Below are 19344 nucleotides of genomic sequence, written 5' to 3'. Positions count from 1 at the left end.
AGAGACAGGGAAGGAATTGGGACGAAAGCTGGAGAGTTTGGGGATGGTGGGAGGGGTGACAACGCCAGAGAAATGAATGTTCACTGAACAGAGGAACGGATAAAGAGATGTGGTACGCATATACAATGGAATATTACTCAGTCATGAAAAGGAATGAAATTAGGTCATTTGTAGAGATGTAGATGGACCTAATCTGTCATACAGAATGAAGTAAATCAGGAAGAGAACAATATCATATTAACATGTAATGTGGAAACTACAAAAATGGTACAGAAGAACCCATTTGTAGGGCAGGAATAGATACGCAGATAGAGAGAATGGATTTGTGGGCACAGGAGGGGAGGGAGAGGGTAGGAAGTACTGACAGAGTAGCATCGACATATCTGCCCGTGGGAAGCTGCCTGTAGCACAGGGAACTCAGCTCAGTGCTCTGTGTTGAACTAGAGAGATGGGAGGTCCAAGAGGGAGGGGATATATGTACACACATAAATGATTCTCACTCAGCTGGTAAAGAATCTGCCTGCAATGAGGGAGACCTGGCTTTGATCCCTGGGTTGGGAAGATCCCCTAGATGAGGGCATAGCCACCCACTCCAGTATTCTTGCCTGGGGGATCCCTATGGACAGAGGAGCCTGGCAGGCTACAACCCATGAGGTTACAAACAGTCGGACATGATTGAGCGACTAAGCACAGCACAGCACGTAGCCAACTCACTTCACTGCACAGCAGAAACCAACACAACATTGTCAAGCAACTATACCCAAATAAAACAAGGGGTGACATGAAGCCATAGTAAAACTTTGGCAAACATTTGTGGAAGGAAGGACCAGAGCCACAGAACGGTGGCGTGGGCTGTACCTTGTGCAGGACCCCCCTACTAAATCCCCAGGACTGTGCTAAGGAGACTGCATACTTCTCACAGAACCCCACTGTCTAGATAGTATTTCCTACACTTTGGAGATAAAAAATCTGAAACTCAGAAGTTACATTACTCTAACAAGATCTCTCAGGTAAATAATAGCAGAGTCACCTTGATTTCAAAAGTCATGATTTTAAAAACAATTGAGGGAGCCAAAATTGATTTTTTAAAGTACATTAATGTAATTTACAATTGCCTGTTTTTTTAAAGTGCTCTTCCCCACTCTGCTGATTTTAGGCAAGAATCATTTATAGCATGCCGGAGGTGATAAGGGATTGTGCAATTATAAGGGGAAAAAAAAATCTGTCTTTTAAAAAACCTGCCTTTTTTTTTTTTTAAGTTTAGGCAACTGTCTTTTGACCATGGCCAACTAATTATCATAAACAACTCCCAAAAAAAGTTTGTATGGTGGGAAAATGGTATGAATATCCAATACTCTTTCCTGGAAAATCCCATGGATGGAGGAGCCTGGTAGGCTGCAGTCCATGGGGTCGCTAAGTCAGACATAACTGAGCAACTTCACTTTCACTTTTCACTTTCATGCATCGGAGAAGGAAATGGCAACCCACTCCAGTGTTCTTGCCTGGAGAATCCCAGGGACGGGGGAGCCTGGTGGGCTGCCGTCTTTAGGGTTGCACAGAGGAGGACACGACTGAAGCGACTTAGCGGCAGCAGCAGCAGCATGCATTAATAAATTCCAACGCACAATCAAAAATGAGAACTGGAAAACCTATTCACATTATGTTGTAACAGACAAGCACAGCCAAATACTTTTGGGGCAGCAGTAATAGATCAGTAAAATTAGACCAGTCCTGATCTTATCATGTTAATGAAAAGTGATTCTACACATTGATATTCACCATAATTCAATGTAGTCATAGGGCTGAAATAAGGGACTACATGGTTGAAAGTGGGCTTCCCAGGTAGCTCTAGTGGTACAGAACCTGCCTGCCAATGCAGGAGACTCCCTGGAAACTGACCATGGTTCCAAATTAGCTTCATGTACTTTTTCTTGAACACATGTGTCTAACTCGATTTTGTTAACTTTGTTTTATTTATTTTCATCTGTTTAAAGAAACTGTATTTACATTTTCTGTTTATCACTTAAATGTCCCACTTCCAAGAGTTCTTTGGTTCTAGAATATTAAGAGCACTTAGAAATAGCTGAACCTTTATTCCTCCATCCACCCATCCTTGTATTCAACATACATACCTACGCTGAGTGTCTACTGTGTACAAATGCTGCACCACTTACTAGGCATCACCCTAATTCAATCATGGCCCAAGAGGGTGAAAGCCACATGGTTAAAACTTCTGCCCAGTTTATTGAAAAGAGAGGCTGTCGGTGGCTGACCCTGGGAGTGTTTGATAACAAGACTGTGGTTCAATCTATCGCTTTTCCATTCCCTTCTGATCCTCCATTGAAGCCTGCTGCACTTTAGAGGCCCTGAATAATACTAAGAAGCTTGAGTAGACTTGAGTGGAAACTTAAAGAGCTAAAATTGGGACTCTGTTTACATTTCTAACATGAATATATGCTTAAGCAAACCCTCAGGGTAAAAATGGCACCCCACTCCAGTACTCTTGCCTGGAAAATCCCATGGATGGAGGAGCCTGGTGGGCTGCAGTCCATGGGGTCACTGAGAGTTGGACATGACTCAGTGACTTCACTTTCACTTTTCACTTTCATGCCTTGGAGATGGAAATGGCAACCCACTCCAGTGTTCTTGCCTGGAGAATCCCAGGGATGGGGGAGCCTGGTGGGCTGCCGTCTATGGGGTCGCACAGAGTCAGACACGACTGAAGCGACTTAGCAGCAGCAGCAGCAGCAGCAGGGTGAAAAAAATGTATCAAATAGATTTTTCTATAGATAAAAACATATTATGAATAACATTCTATAGATAAAAACATATTATGAATAACATTCTATAAAGTTATTTTATTCTACAGGTTTTCCAGTGACTCCATCTCCATTTAAGCAGATATCATATGGCTATTTCTCAATGTCTTACCTTGTCGCTGCTTTTCCACATAGTGGAAAATGTTGAAGATCAGCGATATAGTCAGAGCTAAGCCCAAGAAGGCTAGAATTGCCCAGACAGAAAAATGGCATTCACTGCTTCCTGCAAATAAAAGCAAACACATGCTTAGTAATACTAGCTTACTCATTTTTTTGGAACTGGGTATTCCCAAAATCAAAACCACTGTATTTTTTCAGAAAGAAGGACAAATCCATCAAGAAATAAGCTAGCATTTGTTAGTCTGCTGCTGCTGCTGCTGCTGCTGCGTCGCTTCAGTCGTGTCCCACTCTGTGTGACCCCATAGACGACAGACCACCAGGCTCCCCCGTCCCTGGGATTCTCCAGGCAAGAACACTGGAGTGGGTTGCCATTTCCTTCTCCAATGCATGAAAGTGAAAAGTGAAAGTGAAGTCGCTCAGTCGTTCCCGACTCTTCGCAACCCCATGGACTGCAGCCCACCAGGCTCCTCCGTCCATGGGATTTTCCAGGCAAGAGTACTGGAGTGGGGTGCCATTGCCTTCTCTGATTTGTTAGTCTAGCTACTAAAGATTTGGTTCTAAATCAAGAACTTCAAATTATGCAGAATCATAATTGGCTACACTTATCCCCTTTTTTTAATCCTCTGTGTGTAGTCATACATGCTTTCATTTCTGTGGAGAATCGCTTATTACCTTCTATTAATCCCAGTACTACAGGACACTGTGTGTTGGGATAAAAACAATAATACTGGAATCAGAGTAACCCGTTTTGTCAAGACTAGTCAGAAGGAATTTTCTCATACTATTTGGAGCCCCAAGAAGAGGTAATGGTGGGTTGATTATGGTTCTCCTTCCCCTCTGCAAAGGTCTTTCTTTGTTCCTGAGCTATAAAGGGGGTTTTGTGAGATACTGATCATCAGCTCAGAGAAGGCAATGGCACCCAACTCCAGTACTCTTGCCTGAAAAATCCCATAGGCGGAGGAGCCTGGTAGGCTGCAGTCTATGGGGTTGCAAAGAGTCGGACACAACTGAGCGACTTCACTTTCACTTTTCACTTTCATGCGTTGGAGAAGGAAATGGCAACCCATTCCAGTTCTTGCCTAGAGAAACCCGAGGACGAGACAGCCTGGTGAGCTGCCGTCTATGGGGTCACACAGAGTGGGACACGACTGAAGCAACTTAGCAGCAGTAGCAGCAGCAGCAGCAGTGACCATCAGCTGCCCTGGATTATTTACGTCAATGTTGACACATAGATGAGTGACTGCTAAGATAATTAGCCTAATTACAAATATATTATAAAATATAAATAAGATATATTTACATACATGTATAAAATTCAACTAATTATCTTAGTTGTCATATACCCATGTGAATGCTGACCCCAGAAAAATAGCATGTGATTCTATAGTACTACATATTTGTGTATTCACTCAATATCAGTTAGACATTTCTTCGTGCCAGGAACTATGCCCTATATTTTGGAATCAAAGGTAAAGAAAACAGAATCTTTGTCCTCAAGGAACTCTGTTTAGTTGGGGACATGATTGTGTAAACGCATAATTAGAAATGCAGTGTAAAAAACAATTGCAATAGAGATTATGTTCCTTCATAGCTCCCACTCTCTTTCTCTCTGTGACTCCCTAGAGCATTTTAAGCGCTTTCAGAGAAATCCAAATACCATGATGTTAAACACAATAAACAGTAGAGGCAAACACTTAATAGGAGGAAAATTAGTTCTACGCCCTTAACCTACCTTTAAACCATCAAATAAAGACCCCTAGCACAAATGTTCTTTGTGTTGCTCTATTTCAGTTATATTTTGTATCTCAGATTTGACATTTGAATTGTTTAATTTCCTTTAAATTATTGACCTTGCAGTGGTTGTTGAACTGCCTTCTGTGTATTTGAGTTGCTTTATTTATTTATCAGAATCATTTATTTTTAAATGAGCATAGTTAGGCATGCTGCTGCTGCTGCTGCTGCTGCTGCTGCTAAGTCGCTTCAATCGTATCTGACTCTGTGCAACCCCATAGACGGCAGCCCACCAGGCTCCTCCGTCCCTGGGAGGCTCCAGGCAAGGATACTGGAGTGGATTTCCATTTCCCTCTCCAATTCATGCATGCATTCTAAGTTGTTTCAGTCGTGTCCTACTCTGTGCGACCTCATAGACGGCAGCCCACCAGGCTCCTCTGTCCACGGGATTCTCCAGGCAAGAATACTGGAGTAGGTTGCCATTTCCTTCTCCAATAGTTAGGCATAGAGGTGATTAAATATATAAAATATATATTTCTGATATAGATGTACATATACATATAATTTGCATATCATTTATTCATCTATACATTGGTTTTGTTTGAACTCATCTGGGGGTCTTTTTGCACATCAGAAACTCTGTCTACTAATGTCTGTTATCTCTTTAATTTTGTATTAATTAGATGCTCAAAATATTACAAGTCTCACAAAAGAGGGCCATTTCTGTCTTCTGTTCTGCTGTGCCAGACATATAGTACATATAGGATTTATAAAATCTTGTCGAGAATTAATAAATGGGAAAAGTTAACTGATAATGGTAGTGAAATGTGTGGTTTCATTTCCTTTATGGGAATTTTTATATTTCATAAAGTATAAGAAAACTGAGAAGACTTAAAGTCTTCTGCAATAGTTTAATAGAACTGCTGCTGCTGCTGCTAAGTCGCTTCAGTCGTGTCCGACTCTGTGCAACCCCATAGACGGCAGTCCACCAGGCTCCCCGTCCCTGGGATTCTCCAGGCAAGAACACTGGAGTGGGTTGCCATTTCCTTCTCCAATGCGTGAAAGTGAAAAGTGAAAGTGAAGTCGCTCAGTCGTGTCCGACTCTTCGAAACCTCATGGACTGCAGCCCACCAGGCTCCTCCGTCCATGGGATTTTCCAGGCAAGAGTACCAGAGTCGGGTGCCATTGCCTTCTCCTAGTCTTCTGCAAATTAATTTGGTTTAAAACACTGAGATTTGGAGGGGCCTAATTTATTCATCATACACATAATACCATAAATATTTATAGAATTCTATAACATAGTAAATTATCTTAAATATATTAGAAATTCTAGTTATTTCATGATACTGCATATATTTTTAGAAGTGTTTGATTTTTATGTCTAATTTTAAAAAAAAACAAGTGCTTATTGAGTACAAATTTTAAAAAGTCTGACTATCAAAATATAGAATAACATTCAAGGTCCTCTATTAAAAAACAATGGAGACAGGGGATCTTCCCAACCCAGGGATCAAACCCGAGTCTCCTGTGTTGCAGGAGGATTCTTTACCACCAAGTCATCAGAAAAGCCCACAGAACAGTAAGGCCATGTCTCCAAAAATTAAACTTAGTTCTCATATAATCCAGCAATCCCATTCCTAAGCATATACTTAAGGTGAATAGAAACACAGATTCACACAAAAACTCACACACGAATAGTCACAGCATCATAATTCATTACGGCCAAAAAAGTAGAAATAAAAAAAAAAAAAAAAAAAAAAACAATGGAGAAGGAAATGGCAACCCATTCCAATATTCTTGCCTGGGAAATCTCATCGACAGGGAAGCCTGGCAGGCTACAGTCCAGGAGGTCACAAAGAGGTGAACACGACTAAGCAAATGAACAGCTTTAAAACATAAACAGTGGGCCTCCAAGGTGGCGTTAGCTGTAAAGAACCTGCCTGCCAATGAAGGAGATATGAGATGTGGGTTCAATCCCTGGGTCAGGAGGATCCTCTGGAGTAGTAAATGGCAACCCACTCCAGTATTCTTGCCCGGAAGATTCCATGGATAGAGGAGCCTGTGGGCTACTGTCATGGGGTTGCCAACAGTCAGACATGACTAAGCACACATACATGAAGGACACTAATACGACACTCAGAGAACGAGGATCACTGCATCTGGTCCCATCACTTCACGGGAAATAGATGGGGAAACAGTGGACACAGTGCCCGACTTTATTTTGGGGGGCTCCAAAATCACTGCAGATGGTGATTGCAGCCATGAAATTAAAAGACGCTTACTCCTTGGAAGGAAAGTGATGACCAACCTAGACAGCATATTGAAAATCAGAGACATTACTTTGCCGACTAAGGTCCGTCTAGCCAAGGCTATGGTTTTTCCTGTGGTCATGTATAGATGAGAGAGTTGGAATGTGAAGAAAGCTGAGAACCAAAGAATTGATGCTTTTGAACTGTGGTATTGGAGAAAACTCTTGAGAGTCCCTTGGACTGCAAGGAGATCCCACCAGTCCATTCTGAAGGAGATCAGCCCTGGGATTTCTCTGGAAGGAATGATGCTAAAGCTGAAACTCCAGTACTTTGGCTACCTCATGCGAAGAGCTGACTCACTGGAAAAGACTCTGATGCTGGGAGGGATTGGGGGCAGGAGGAGAAGGGGATGAGAGAGGATAAGATGGCTGGGTGGCATCACCGACTCGATGGACGTGAGTCTGAGTGAACTCCGGGAGTTGGTGATGGACAGGCAGGCCTGGCGTGCTGCAATTCATGGGGTTGCAAAGAGTCGGAAACGACTGAGCGACTGAACTGACCTGAACTGAGCCTTTTTAAAAAACCTACCAGTGTGTTTGACAGATTTCTACCATGTTAGGATGTTACTTTTAGTGGTTATATGGAATTTCTTAGTGTTGCAGTAATATAAATTACATACCCGATTCTCTAAGACAGACATTCTGATTTTTTAAAAACATTTTTCTTTTATAAACAATAATGCAAGAAACTCTACTAGATGGACATTTTCCACGTACGTGGGCTTATCTGCAGAAAGGTTCCTGGCACTAGAATTGCTGGATTAGAGCAAATTTTTAAGGCAAACTTTCAGAGCTTAATTGTTCCCCACCTCCTTTTGATAACAACCCCTTTCGGGTGGTTGATTTAACTGTAATGAACAATGGAACCAGCAAGCTCTCTCTTGCCAGATGGCTCTCATTTTCTTTCTTTGCTGTCTTAACGTGTGTGTGTATGTGCTGAGTTGTGTCCGACTCTTTGCAACCCCATAGCCCACTAGGCTCCTCTGTCCATGGGACTTCTCAGGCAAGAATACTGGAATGGGTTGCCATCTTCCCAAGCTGGGATGGAAACCATGTCTCCCGCACTGGCAGGCAGATTCTTCTCCACTGCACCACCTAGGAAGCCCATGCTTTAATTGCCACTGTCACAATACAGGGTTATTAACTTCTGATTTCTGTTATTAATGATTAAACTAATGATTTTTATTATTAAAGATTTTTCTTCCTTTCTTTTCCTTGTAAATGTCCCTTTAGGACCACAGTCTAGATACAGTCTCGATTCTTCCACATTTTAAAGCAATTTGAGTGCACACAGTCTTTTCTGTTGCAGTATGTCACAACTATCATTTTAGGTTGTTCACGCAACCAAATGTAGACTCTCATCATCACCCTCTACACTCACTGTGTCTGCTGCTGATGCTGATGCTAAGTCGCTTCAGTCATGTCCGTCTGGTGACACTTAAATAAATGAACTTTAATTGCTACAAAAAAGCCAGACTTATACAATCATCCATGTTCAAAGTTAAAAACAATTAGTAAACTCAGATAAGCTAAAAAAGGATAAGAATCAACTATAATCCTACTATCAAGAGACAGTCACTGGGAACACTTTGGTTAATGCACTTTCAAACTTATTTTCTCTGTAGAAGCTGTTTTGGTCATGAGGCATATGATTTAATTATACTGACTATACTGTTATCTGCTTCCCCCTGATAATTATAGAGCATGCTTCTTTTCCTATAAGCTAAATATTCCTTTGTTTCTTTTAGCTGCCCTATATTCCATTGTATGGATTTCCCATAATTTAATTAATCGTTTATTTTTAGACATTTAAATTGCTTCTAATTTTTGTTTATGTAAGAAATTTTGTGATGATTATCTTTAACCAAAACTATACACCCAATCTTAATTTATTTTAAGGTAAAAATTCCTGAAACTGAATTACTGGATCAAAGAATTTTGCCATCTTGATGGCCAGTGTTTGAAAACAGAGTGCTAAGCAGACCCTTTTCAGGTCAGTTTGGCCTCTGTTCCTGTTAGTTCAGTCGGCCCTGACTTTATGGATCTTTGTGTTAATCCTCGCTCCATCAATCACTACTCTTAACCCAACTACTATCTTTACACACCCTGTTCCCATACACTCCTCTTTTCCAGAATTTCTGGAGAAAGTTTTCCCTTTATTTTTTCTCTGGAGCCTGTGACATAGGTCCTTCAGGAGAAGGTGGCTGATCCTACCTCTGCCCTAAACATAGAGGACATCACACTTTTCTTTGCATATTGTGTGCTCAAAACTCTTTGTGATTCCGTGGACTGTAGCATGCCAGGGTCCTCTGTCAATGGAATTTTCCAGGCAAGAATACTGAAGTGGGTTGCCACTTCTTTCTAAGGGGAACTTCCTGACCCAGGGATTGAACTCGCGTCTCTTGCATTGCAGGCGGATTCTTTACCGCTGGGCCACCTGGGAATCCCTTTTCTTTCTTTACCATGAGTTTTGTCATTGTTGTTGTTCAGTCACTAAGTCATGTCTGACTCTTTGCAAGGTCATGGACTTCAGCCTCACCGACCTCCCAGCCCATCACTGTCTCCTGGAGTTTGCCCAAGTTCATGTCCATTGAGTTGGTGATGCTATCCAACCATCTCATCATTTGTCACCCTCTTCTCCTCCTGCCTTCAATGTTTCCCAGCATCAGGGTCTTTTCCAATGAGCTGGCTTCTTCCCATCAGGTGGCCAAAGTACTGAAGCTTCAGCTTCAGCATCAGTCCTTCCAATGAACATTCAGGGATGATTTCCTTTAGGATTGACTGATTTGATCTCCTTGCTATGCAAGGGGGCTTTAAAGAGTCTCCTCCCAACGCCGCAATTTGAGAGCGTCAGTTCTTCAGCACTCAGCCTCCTTTATGGTTCACCTCTCATATCCATACACGACTACTAGAAAGACTTTAGCTTTGACTAAACAGACCTCTGTCAGCAGTTATTTCTACAAAATATTACTTTAAGTTTTCTGTCTGTCTTTCAGGACTTGTCTACTATACACAGTCAATAATAGATGATGCTCCAATCATTCTAAAGCACTTGCAATTTTCAATAGAGACCATACTTTATGTCTGGACATTTGCCTCTTTTCCTGAAATACCTTTCTCCTTGGCCATCTGACAAATTCCTTGTCATCCTTCAAAAGTGCCTTCTCTGAAGCCCTCACACAGTACTGCCTGTCCCTCACCAAGCAACATCTCATATATCCCTTTACATTTCAACAAACATCAAAGTAATCATTTATGTATAAAAACTCCTCCCTGCTAGACTGAACTTCCCAAAGGAGAGAAAGTCTCTTTTATCTTCACACTTCAATTTCCTCAATGCACCTATTGTTAATAAGACTCATATAAATAGATTTGTGTAATGATGTTTCTCACTAATAAAATGCTCAATAAATGGTAGCTATTGCTATTGTTATTACCTTATTACTTTGGTCACCTGATGTGAAGAGCTGACTCATTTAAAAAGACCTTGATGCTGGGAAAGATTAAAGGCAAAAGGAGAAAAGGTCGACAGAGGATGAGATGTTGGATGGTATCACCAGTTCACTGGACATGAACTTGGGCAAACTCCAGGGGACAGTGAGGGACAGGGGGGCCTGGTGTGCTGCAGTCCACAGGGTCACAAAAAGTTGGACATGACTTAGCGACTGAACACACATAATAGTAAGACTCCTACTATTATTTCTATATCCTATTCAGCACAAGTAGGTGCTCACTAATTATGTGTCTGACTAAATGAAGAGTAAAGGGAAGAGGGCAACTTAATAAGCAGGGCCAACAGAAGGGTTCTGCTCAAGTATCAAATATAGACACATCCACAACCCAGGAAAAGACAGACTGAAAATCCTGTTACATATATCTCTAGGACTATTGAGAAGAAGACCTATTTCCCAGGAGCTAGGAAACAGAACCCCTGAGAAAGGAGTAACTCATTGTCGCTTTGGTGAAGCTACTCATCAATTTACCATCCTAATTCTCTTTGCCCTGAGCCTGTATTTGCCAAAAAAATCTACCTATAAGTTGTATCCTAGGAAACTTGATACAAGTAAGCTAGTGCTAACAGTTGGCTATCTGATTAGATTTATGGGTGGTTACAACTATAAAGGTAAAATTTTATTTTCTTGTTTAAAAAATCAGTCTTTGAGGACTTTGAGTAGTGTCCATTCAAATCTCCTGAAAAAAGGAATTTAGAAAATACCGTTAGCTGAGCTAAGCTGTGAACTCTACTGCAACCCAGGATACATATGCTTGCATAAACCTGGGATGCTTGCGTAAAACACGAGAGTCAGGGTGAGTAGAAACAACTGTCACAGACCACATATCATTTTGAAAAGCATGAAATGGAGATGTGCTTTCATTCTCTTCTCAACCTTTACCTTAAAAAACTCAGGTGTTTACTTCTATGTATCAAATGTACACTTTCCTATTATGAGAACAGAAAAATGGATGTCTTCCTATAAGCTGACAACAAGGTTCTATCTACATAAACCAAGAGTTGCCTCATGAAATAGTTGTTTCAGCTATTCTTTGTCAGAGAATAATGGAAGACTAACTCCTGCATTTAAAACTCAAATAAGTTTTTGGCAAATGTTCTTTATGATTTCTTTTTATTTGGGGCCTAGAAAATAATATAGTGTAGTATAGTATAACTTATCTAAGAATATAGCATATTAACCAAAAAGCTGCACTGCCTACAATTAAGAATTTAATAGATATTTTAATAATTTACCTTTGGCCAAATTAGGGGTGACTTGTAGCCTTGCTTGGGCTTCCCCGGTGACTCTGTGATAAAGAATCTGCCTGCAGTGCAGGAGTCTCAAACGCTGTGGGTTCAATCCCTGGGTCAGGGAGATTCCCTGGAAGAGGGCATGGCAACCCACTCCAGTATTCTGGCCTGGAGAATCCCCTGGACAGAGGAGTCTGGCAGGCTACAGTCAACAGGGTCATAAAAAGTCAGACAGGACTGAAGTGACTTAGCACAGCATAGCCTTGCTTTAGAAATGGTCCATCTAGAATTCAGTTCAGTTCAGTCGTTCAGTCATGTCCGACTCTGCAGTCCTGCGGATTGCAGCACTCCAGGCTTCCCTGTCCATCACCAACTCCCGGAGCTTACTCAAACTAATGTCCATCGAGTTGGTGATGCATCCAACCATCTCATCCTCTGTCATCCCCTTCTCCTCATGCTTTCAGTCTTTGCCAGCATCAGGGTCTTTTTCAAGGAGTCAGTTCTTCGCATCAGATGGTCAAAGTATCGGAGTTTCAGCTTTAGCATCAGTCCTTCCAACGAATATTCAGGACTGATTTTTTAGAATGGACTGGTTGGATCTCCAGCACCACAGTTCAAAAGCATCAATTCTCTAGCACTGAGCTTTCTTTATAGTCCAGTTCTCACATCTATACATGACTACTGGAAAAACCATAGCTTTGATTAGACAGATCTTTGTTGGCAAGGTAATGTCTCTGCTTTTTAATATACTATCTAGGTTGGTCATAGCTTATCTTCCAAGGACCAAGCGTCTTTTAATTTCACAGCTGCAATCACCATCTGCAGTGACTTTGGAGCCCAAAAAAATTAAGTCTGTCACTGCTTCCATTGTTTCCCCATCTATGCGCCATGAAGTTATGGGACTGGATGCCATGATCTTAGTTTTCTGAATGTTCAGCTTTAAGCCAACTTTTCACTCTCCTCTTTCGCTTTCATGAAGAGGCTCTTTAGTTCTTCTTCACTTTCTGCCATAAGGGTGGTGTCATCTGCATATCTGAGGTTATTGATATTTCTCCCGGCAATCTTGATTCCAGCTTGTGGTTCATTCAGTATGGCGTTTCTCATGATGTACTCTGCATACAATTTCAATAAGCAGGGTGACAATATACAGCCTTGACGTACTCTTTTTCCTATTTGGAACCAGTCTGTTGTTCCGTGTCCAGTTCTAACTGCTGCTTCTTGACCTGTAAACAGGTCTCAGGAGGCAGGTCAGGTAGTCTGGTATTCCCATCTCTTTCAATATTTTCCACAGTTTGTTGTGATCCAAATAGTCAAAGGCTTCGGTGTAGTCAGTAAAGCAGAAGTAGATGTTTTCCTGGAATTATCTTGCTTTTTTGATGATCCAGCAGATGTTGGCAATTTGATTCCCGATTCCTCTGCCTTTTCTAAATCCAGCTTGAACATCTGGAAGTTCACCATTCATATACCATTGAAGCCTGTCTTGGAGAATTTTGAGCATTACTTTGCTAGCATTTGAGTTGAGTGCAAATGTGCAGTAGCTTGAACATTCTTTGGCACTGATTTTCTTTGGGATTGGAATGAAACCTGACCTTTTAAAGTCCTGTGATCATTGCTAAGTTTTCCAAATTTGCTGGTATATTGAGTGCAGCACTTTCACAGCATCGTCTTTTAGGATTTGAAATAGCTCAGCTGGAATTCCATCACCTCCACTAGCCTTGTTTGTAGTGATGCTTCCTAAGGCCCACTTGACTTCACATTCCAGGATGTCTGGCTCTAGGTGAGTGATGACACCATCGTGGTTTTCTGGGTGATGAAGATCTTTTTTGTACAGTTCTTCTGTGTATTCTTGCCACCTCTTCTTAATATCTTCTGCTTCTGCTAGGTCCATACCATTTCTGTCCTTTATTGTGCCCATCTTTGCATGAAATGTTCCCTTGGTATCTCTAATTTTCTTGAAGAGATCTCTAGTCTTTCCCATTCAATTATTTTCCTCTATTTCTTTGTATTGATCACACTGACCATCTAGAATTACTGCATCTAATCATCGTGTCATATATTTTAGGGATTTGATCATTCATTTATACACATGGTTAAAAGGTGCAAAACAGATTTTGGAAGATTTTTTGACTCTCCCTGCAGATTTCCCCTAGGTCAACCTCTGAATGGAGGCTTTGATTATTTTTACACCAAGACATGTCCTAGTTAAGTTCCCAAGATTTCTTAAGAGAATATAGGACTTGCTTCCATCTCAGCTGATAACCCTGTATAAAATAGCAACAGAGCTAAACTTCAGGTTGTAGTCAGAAAATAAAAATTAACTCTTTATTGCTCTTTTTATTCTCTTCCATTTTCTACATTTTCTGCCTTTGTTATCAGGACAAAATAAAACTTATTTTGAGAAAAAGAACCAACTGTATGAAACTTGCTGTTGAATTTATTAATTATAGAGATACTATGGACTAGAAGATATTATTTAATACCTCACTGGTATCAAAAATGTCATGAAATACAAAGCTTCTGAATGAAAATCTTCCTACTTGTAACTCAGACCATGTTACAAAATGTATAAGAAACTGAGGATCTCCTCAAGAAAGGATAAATTTTTACTCTAATAATCCATGTGAATATTGTCACTGGTCAATATTGTCACTGATCGTCTGTCTAACCTTGTATATCATTTGACACGCAATAGGATTATATACTACTCTTGTGAATTAATTGCACCCTTTGCTCCTCTTCTCTTTGTGCTGATTTCTTTGGATCTCCTTTATGTGTACTATTCTATGTATTATGTATGCGTACTGTTCTATGTACTAATACTTCTCTTTCTTGGGGAAGGGTAAGAGAGCAAATAAACAGATAGAAAATATAATAAATCTCTAGAATTTATCATCCTTGGGAGAACTAATAAAATCATCCTTCGGAGAACTAACAAAATCAGTCTCCTTTGTACTTACCTATTTTTCCCTTTCCATTTCCCATAGAATCTAGTATTTAGTATATACTCAATAAATAGTTGTGCTTTGTGTAGATAAAACACAGCAGAGTAGGAAAAGGTGTACGTCAAAGCAGGAAGCAGAAAATCCTAATTTCTTTTTTTTTTTCAGGACTATTTGCTTTTATTTTTTTTTAATTTTATTTTATTTGTTTAACTTTATTTTACTTTATAGTACTGTATTGGTTTTGGCATACATTGACATGAATCCACCACTGATTCTAGCTATAAATTCTTATCATTCACAAAAGTATATTTCACTTATGAAGTTTCCTTCATCCATTAATTTTTACAAGAAGATAATTTTGCTCTGAGCAGCAAAGAAATAAAGCAATATCAAAAGATTATACTTATACTAAAGGCTTTAGGAAAGCCCTAATAATTTTCATGAAATACATCAGCAACTCCAAGGAAAGAACTTGGACCACACTGTACATCCCTTTAGGGCTGGGTTTTGTCATTTGCTAGGACAGTAAATTTGCTTTATCAGTTACAGACATTTTAAAACAGGCTAAATTCTAATATGTACAGATTTGTTTAACATGGTCTCTAGTTTTCCCCTGATTTTAAGAGTCTATGATTCCTGTGTAACCCTTCTATTTCCCAAGATATTTTTCTTTTGTAATGCAACCAGAGTTAAAAGTAGGAAGGTTTTTATTTGGAAGTTTTGTATTTCATGACACTCTTGATATCTTTCAAAATGGCAATGGCGACCCTGTATGCAAGACAGGAAAAAAGACACAGCTGTGTATAACGGACTTTTGGACTCAGAGGGAGAGGGAGAGGGTGGGATGATTTGGGAGAATAGCATTCTAACATGTATACTATCATATAAGAATTGAATCGCCAGTCTATGTCCAAAGCAGGATACAGCATGCTTGGGGCTGGTACATGGGGATGACCCACAGAGATGTTATGGGGAGGGGAGGTGGGAGGGGGGTTCATGTTTGGGAACACATGTAAGAATTAAAGATTTTAAAATTAAAAAAGTTAAAAACTAAAAAGAAAAAAAAATTTTTGATTGCCAACAATAAATGCCCTATTTTGAAAAGCAAAACAAAAAACACAGAGATGAGAAGATATTGAATAGCTAAATGGTGGAGATTTTTAACTTGAATGGTAGTTTTGTGTAAATGTTCACATATACTGACTCACACATATACTTCGTACCTCCTCTTCCTGAGTTCCTTTCCATATGCAGTACGCCCATGTGGGTGTCTATTCAATACTAACAGTGCCTCTTATAACAGTGGATGTGAAAAAAAAAAAAAAACAGTGGATGTGCAAAGTACCTAAAATTTCTTGCCTGACAAATGCAATCGTTAGTACCATTATTCATGAATTGTAATTACTTTCATATAGCTTTTAAAGAGTACTCTTACACAATTTTAATTTAGTTATCTATACTGTTAAAAAACTGAAAGTTTTTGGATGTTATTAGTGAGGCAATGTCAGGTAGGAAAACTATGACTGAAGTTTCTAACTCGCTTTCAACTACCAGGGGCCAATGTGTGTTTGTGAGTTGCTCAGTGATGTCTGACTGTTTGTGATCCCATGGACTATAGTCCACCAGCCTCCTCTGTCCATGGAATTCTCTAGGCAAGAATACTGGAGTGGGTTGTGATTTCCTTTGCCAGGGGATCTTCCTGACCCACAGATCAAACCTGGGTCTCCGCATTGCAAGCAGATTCTTTACCAGCTGAGCCAGCAGGAAAACCCACCGGGGCTAATAGTAGTAGTTTAAATATAAGTTGGCTTAAAACTCAACATTCAGAAAACTAAGATCATGGCATCTGGTCCTTTCACTTCATGGCAAATAGATGGGGAAACAGTGGAAACAGTGAGAGATTTTATTTTCTTGGGCTCCAAAATCACTGCAGATGGTGACTGCAACCGTGAAATTAAAAGATGTTTGCTCCTTGGAAGAAAAGCTATGACCAAACTAGTCAGCATATTAAAAAGCAGAGACATTACTTTGCCAACAAAGGTCTGTGTAGTCAAAGCTATGGTTTTTCTAGCAGTCATGTATGGATGTGAAATTTGGACTATAAAGAAAGCTGAGCACCAAAGAACTGATGCTTTTGAACTGTGGTGTTGGAGAAGTGTCTTGAGAGTCCCTTCGACTGCAAGAAGATCCAACCAGTTCATCCTAAATGAAATCAGTTCCGAATATTCATTGGAAAGACTGATGCTGAAGCTGAAACTTCAATACTTTGGCCACCTGATGCGAAGAACTGACTCCTTGGAAAAGACTCTGATGCTGGGAAAGATTGAAGGCAGGAGGAGAAGGGGATGACAGAGGATGAGATGGTTGGATGGCATCACCAGCTCAATGGACATGAGTTTGAGCATGCTCCAGGAGTTGGTGATGGACAGCGAAGCCTGGCATGCTGCAGTCCATGGGGTTGCAAAGAGTTGGACACGACTGAGCGACTGAACTGAACTGATAGTTCAACATAAAAGTTCTGATATTACAGTCTCCATGGATTCTACTCATGGAATGAACATTTCTTATTGTAGTGATCATTTGGTTGCAAACTAGGCACATTATTGATGACTCTTTGTTGCACGCTGCCACTGTCTACACAGCCTCTGCCACTACTGTCCATATGCATTATCCCATCAGTAAAAGGCATCAGAATCATGGACTGGATCACTGGAAGAGATTCTCAAATCTAGTCCCAGGCTTTCAAGTAAATAAGAAATTTTTTAATGCAAAAATTGAAAACTGCCAAACTTAAATGTGCCTATTATGAATAGGTTATTTGAAAAGTGAATGATACATGTTAGGAAGGGGCCATGATGGGAAGAGGGACATCAGCAATATGAAGCTTTGGAACATCTGTTTTGGAACAGTGTATAGGGAAAGAGGCAGAAGGTGTGACTTTCTGCAGATCACTGACCCTCACCATAAAGTGAAAGTGAAAATTGCTCAGTTGTGTCCGACTCCTTGCAATCCCATGGACTATGCCCTTCATGGAATTGTCCAGGCCAGAACACTGGAGTGGGTAGCTATTACCTTCTCCAGGGGATCTTCCCAACCCAGGGATCAAATCCAGGTTTCCCGCATTGCAGGTGGATTCTTTACCAGCTGAGCCACAAAGGAAGCCCGAATGTCACATTACTGCTGCTGCTAAGTCGCTTCCGTCATGTCTGACTCTGTGCGACCCCATAGACGGCAGCCCACCAGGCTCCGCCGTCCCTGGGATTCTCCAGGCAAGAACACTGGAGTGGGTTTCCATTTCCTTCTCCAATGCATGAAAGGAAAAAGTGAAAGTGAAGTCGCTCAATCGTGTCCGACTCTTTGTGACCCCGTTCGTGCAGCCCATCAAGCTCCTCCGTCCATGGAATTTTCCAGGCAAGAGCACTGGAGCACTAAGCCAACTATAAATCTGGTGTTCAGAAACCATCTATGTGACACAAAGGTCCCCTCTTTCTAGTACATCATGATTCCTCTTAACCAATACTTATTGATTTTACCTGAGGAAAGTGTACATAGGGGAGTGAGACGGAGGGTAGATTTTAAGACAGCATGTTATGATTCCTGTAGTATTAGAATCGTCATTTCTTTCATAATTAAACTCAGAACTGGTAAGCTTGGGAAGACCTATTGGGATTCTGAAGTCTGCCAAAATCTCTACTGTAGATGAATCTGTATTTTTCTGTACTTTTAGCTGCTCCATTTTGTATATGTACTTACTGTTTCCTGTGGGAGAACCACCTTGGTAAGAGCCTCTGAAGAAGGCATAGGTGTGCGCAACTTCATCCAACAAAATACTGTAACTAGTACATTTCTTTAATGTTTTAAGAAGGCCTGTTAATTGTTTCTTCCCTTTTTAAGTCAGGAATGCTGAGAAAATTAAATGAAAAAAAAAATGTCTGGAAAAGAATTCAATATTTATTTATTTATTAACTAGCAATTTGTAGGTATTAATTTCTTAGAGTTGTGAGCTTTACGTGACAATCATTGCTGGGTTAACTGTTCTTAAGATCACTATCAATTATTACCTAATTAAATGACTGTGTTGGACCTGCTTTTAAAGAACATCTGCGTTCAAAAGATTCATAAATGCATCCTATCTAGTCTCTAAAAGAGAAGCTTTCATTGCTCTCAAAAGATGACTGAGACTCAAGGGAAAAGAAACTGAGTAAAGGCAATGAAAATCTTTTTTTCCTTCAAAAAACAGCAATGTGTAACTAGAGTGAATCATTGTTTAAATTAAATTAATAGCAGCCCAAAGGAGTTGTTTTTGCCATTTGATTCAGAAAACCCTGATTGTGAGACTACAGAAGCACAGTAGGAACTGGGATGCTGGCACGTTTACTGATGCAGGGACTACAAGCCACGTGTGCGGTGCTGTACCTGGTCGCTCAGTCGTGTCCGACTCTTTGTGACCTCATGGACCGTAGCTCGCTAGGCTGGGGATTCTCCAGGCAAGAATACTGGAGAGGGTTTCTATGACCTCCTCCAGGTGATCTTCTAGACCCAGCAATTGAACTGGAGTCTCCTGCATTGCAGGCTGATTCTTTACCAACAAGCCTTTTAGGTAGGAGAGAAGGAAAACTTTGGATTTTACTTTTCACACATTGTTTTTACTCAACTAGGAATAATCTCACTTTTCCATTG

General features: G+C 40.5%; 1 protein-coding gene across 2 annotated transcripts in view; it reads right to left on the bottom strand.

Annotated features, from left to right (window-relative positions):
* Positions 1 to 19344, bottom strand: part of LOC101116441 (T-cell receptor-associated transmembrane adapter 1) — a 140540-nt gene that overhangs the window by 24925 nt on the left and 96271 nt on the right. For both annotated transcript variants that reach the window (XM_060417520.1, XM_004002901.6), the window contains one exon: positions 2932 to 3042. In XM_060417520.1, the coding sequence (XP_060273503.1) occupies positions 2932 to 3042 (111 nt within the window). The remainder of the gene's footprint in view (positions 1 to 2931; positions 3043 to 19344) is intronic.

Source organism: Ovis aries, chromosome 1 (assembly GCF_016772045.2).
Source record: "Ovis aries strain OAR_USU_Benz2616 breed Rambouillet chromosome 1, ARS-UI_Ramb_v3.0, whole genome shotgun sequence".
In the NCBI taxonomy this organism is placed as follows: Eukaryota; Metazoa; Chordata; class Mammalia; order Artiodactyla; family Bovidae; genus Ovis; species Ovis aries.
This window is presented reverse-complemented; position numbering and strand designations above follow the sequence as displayed.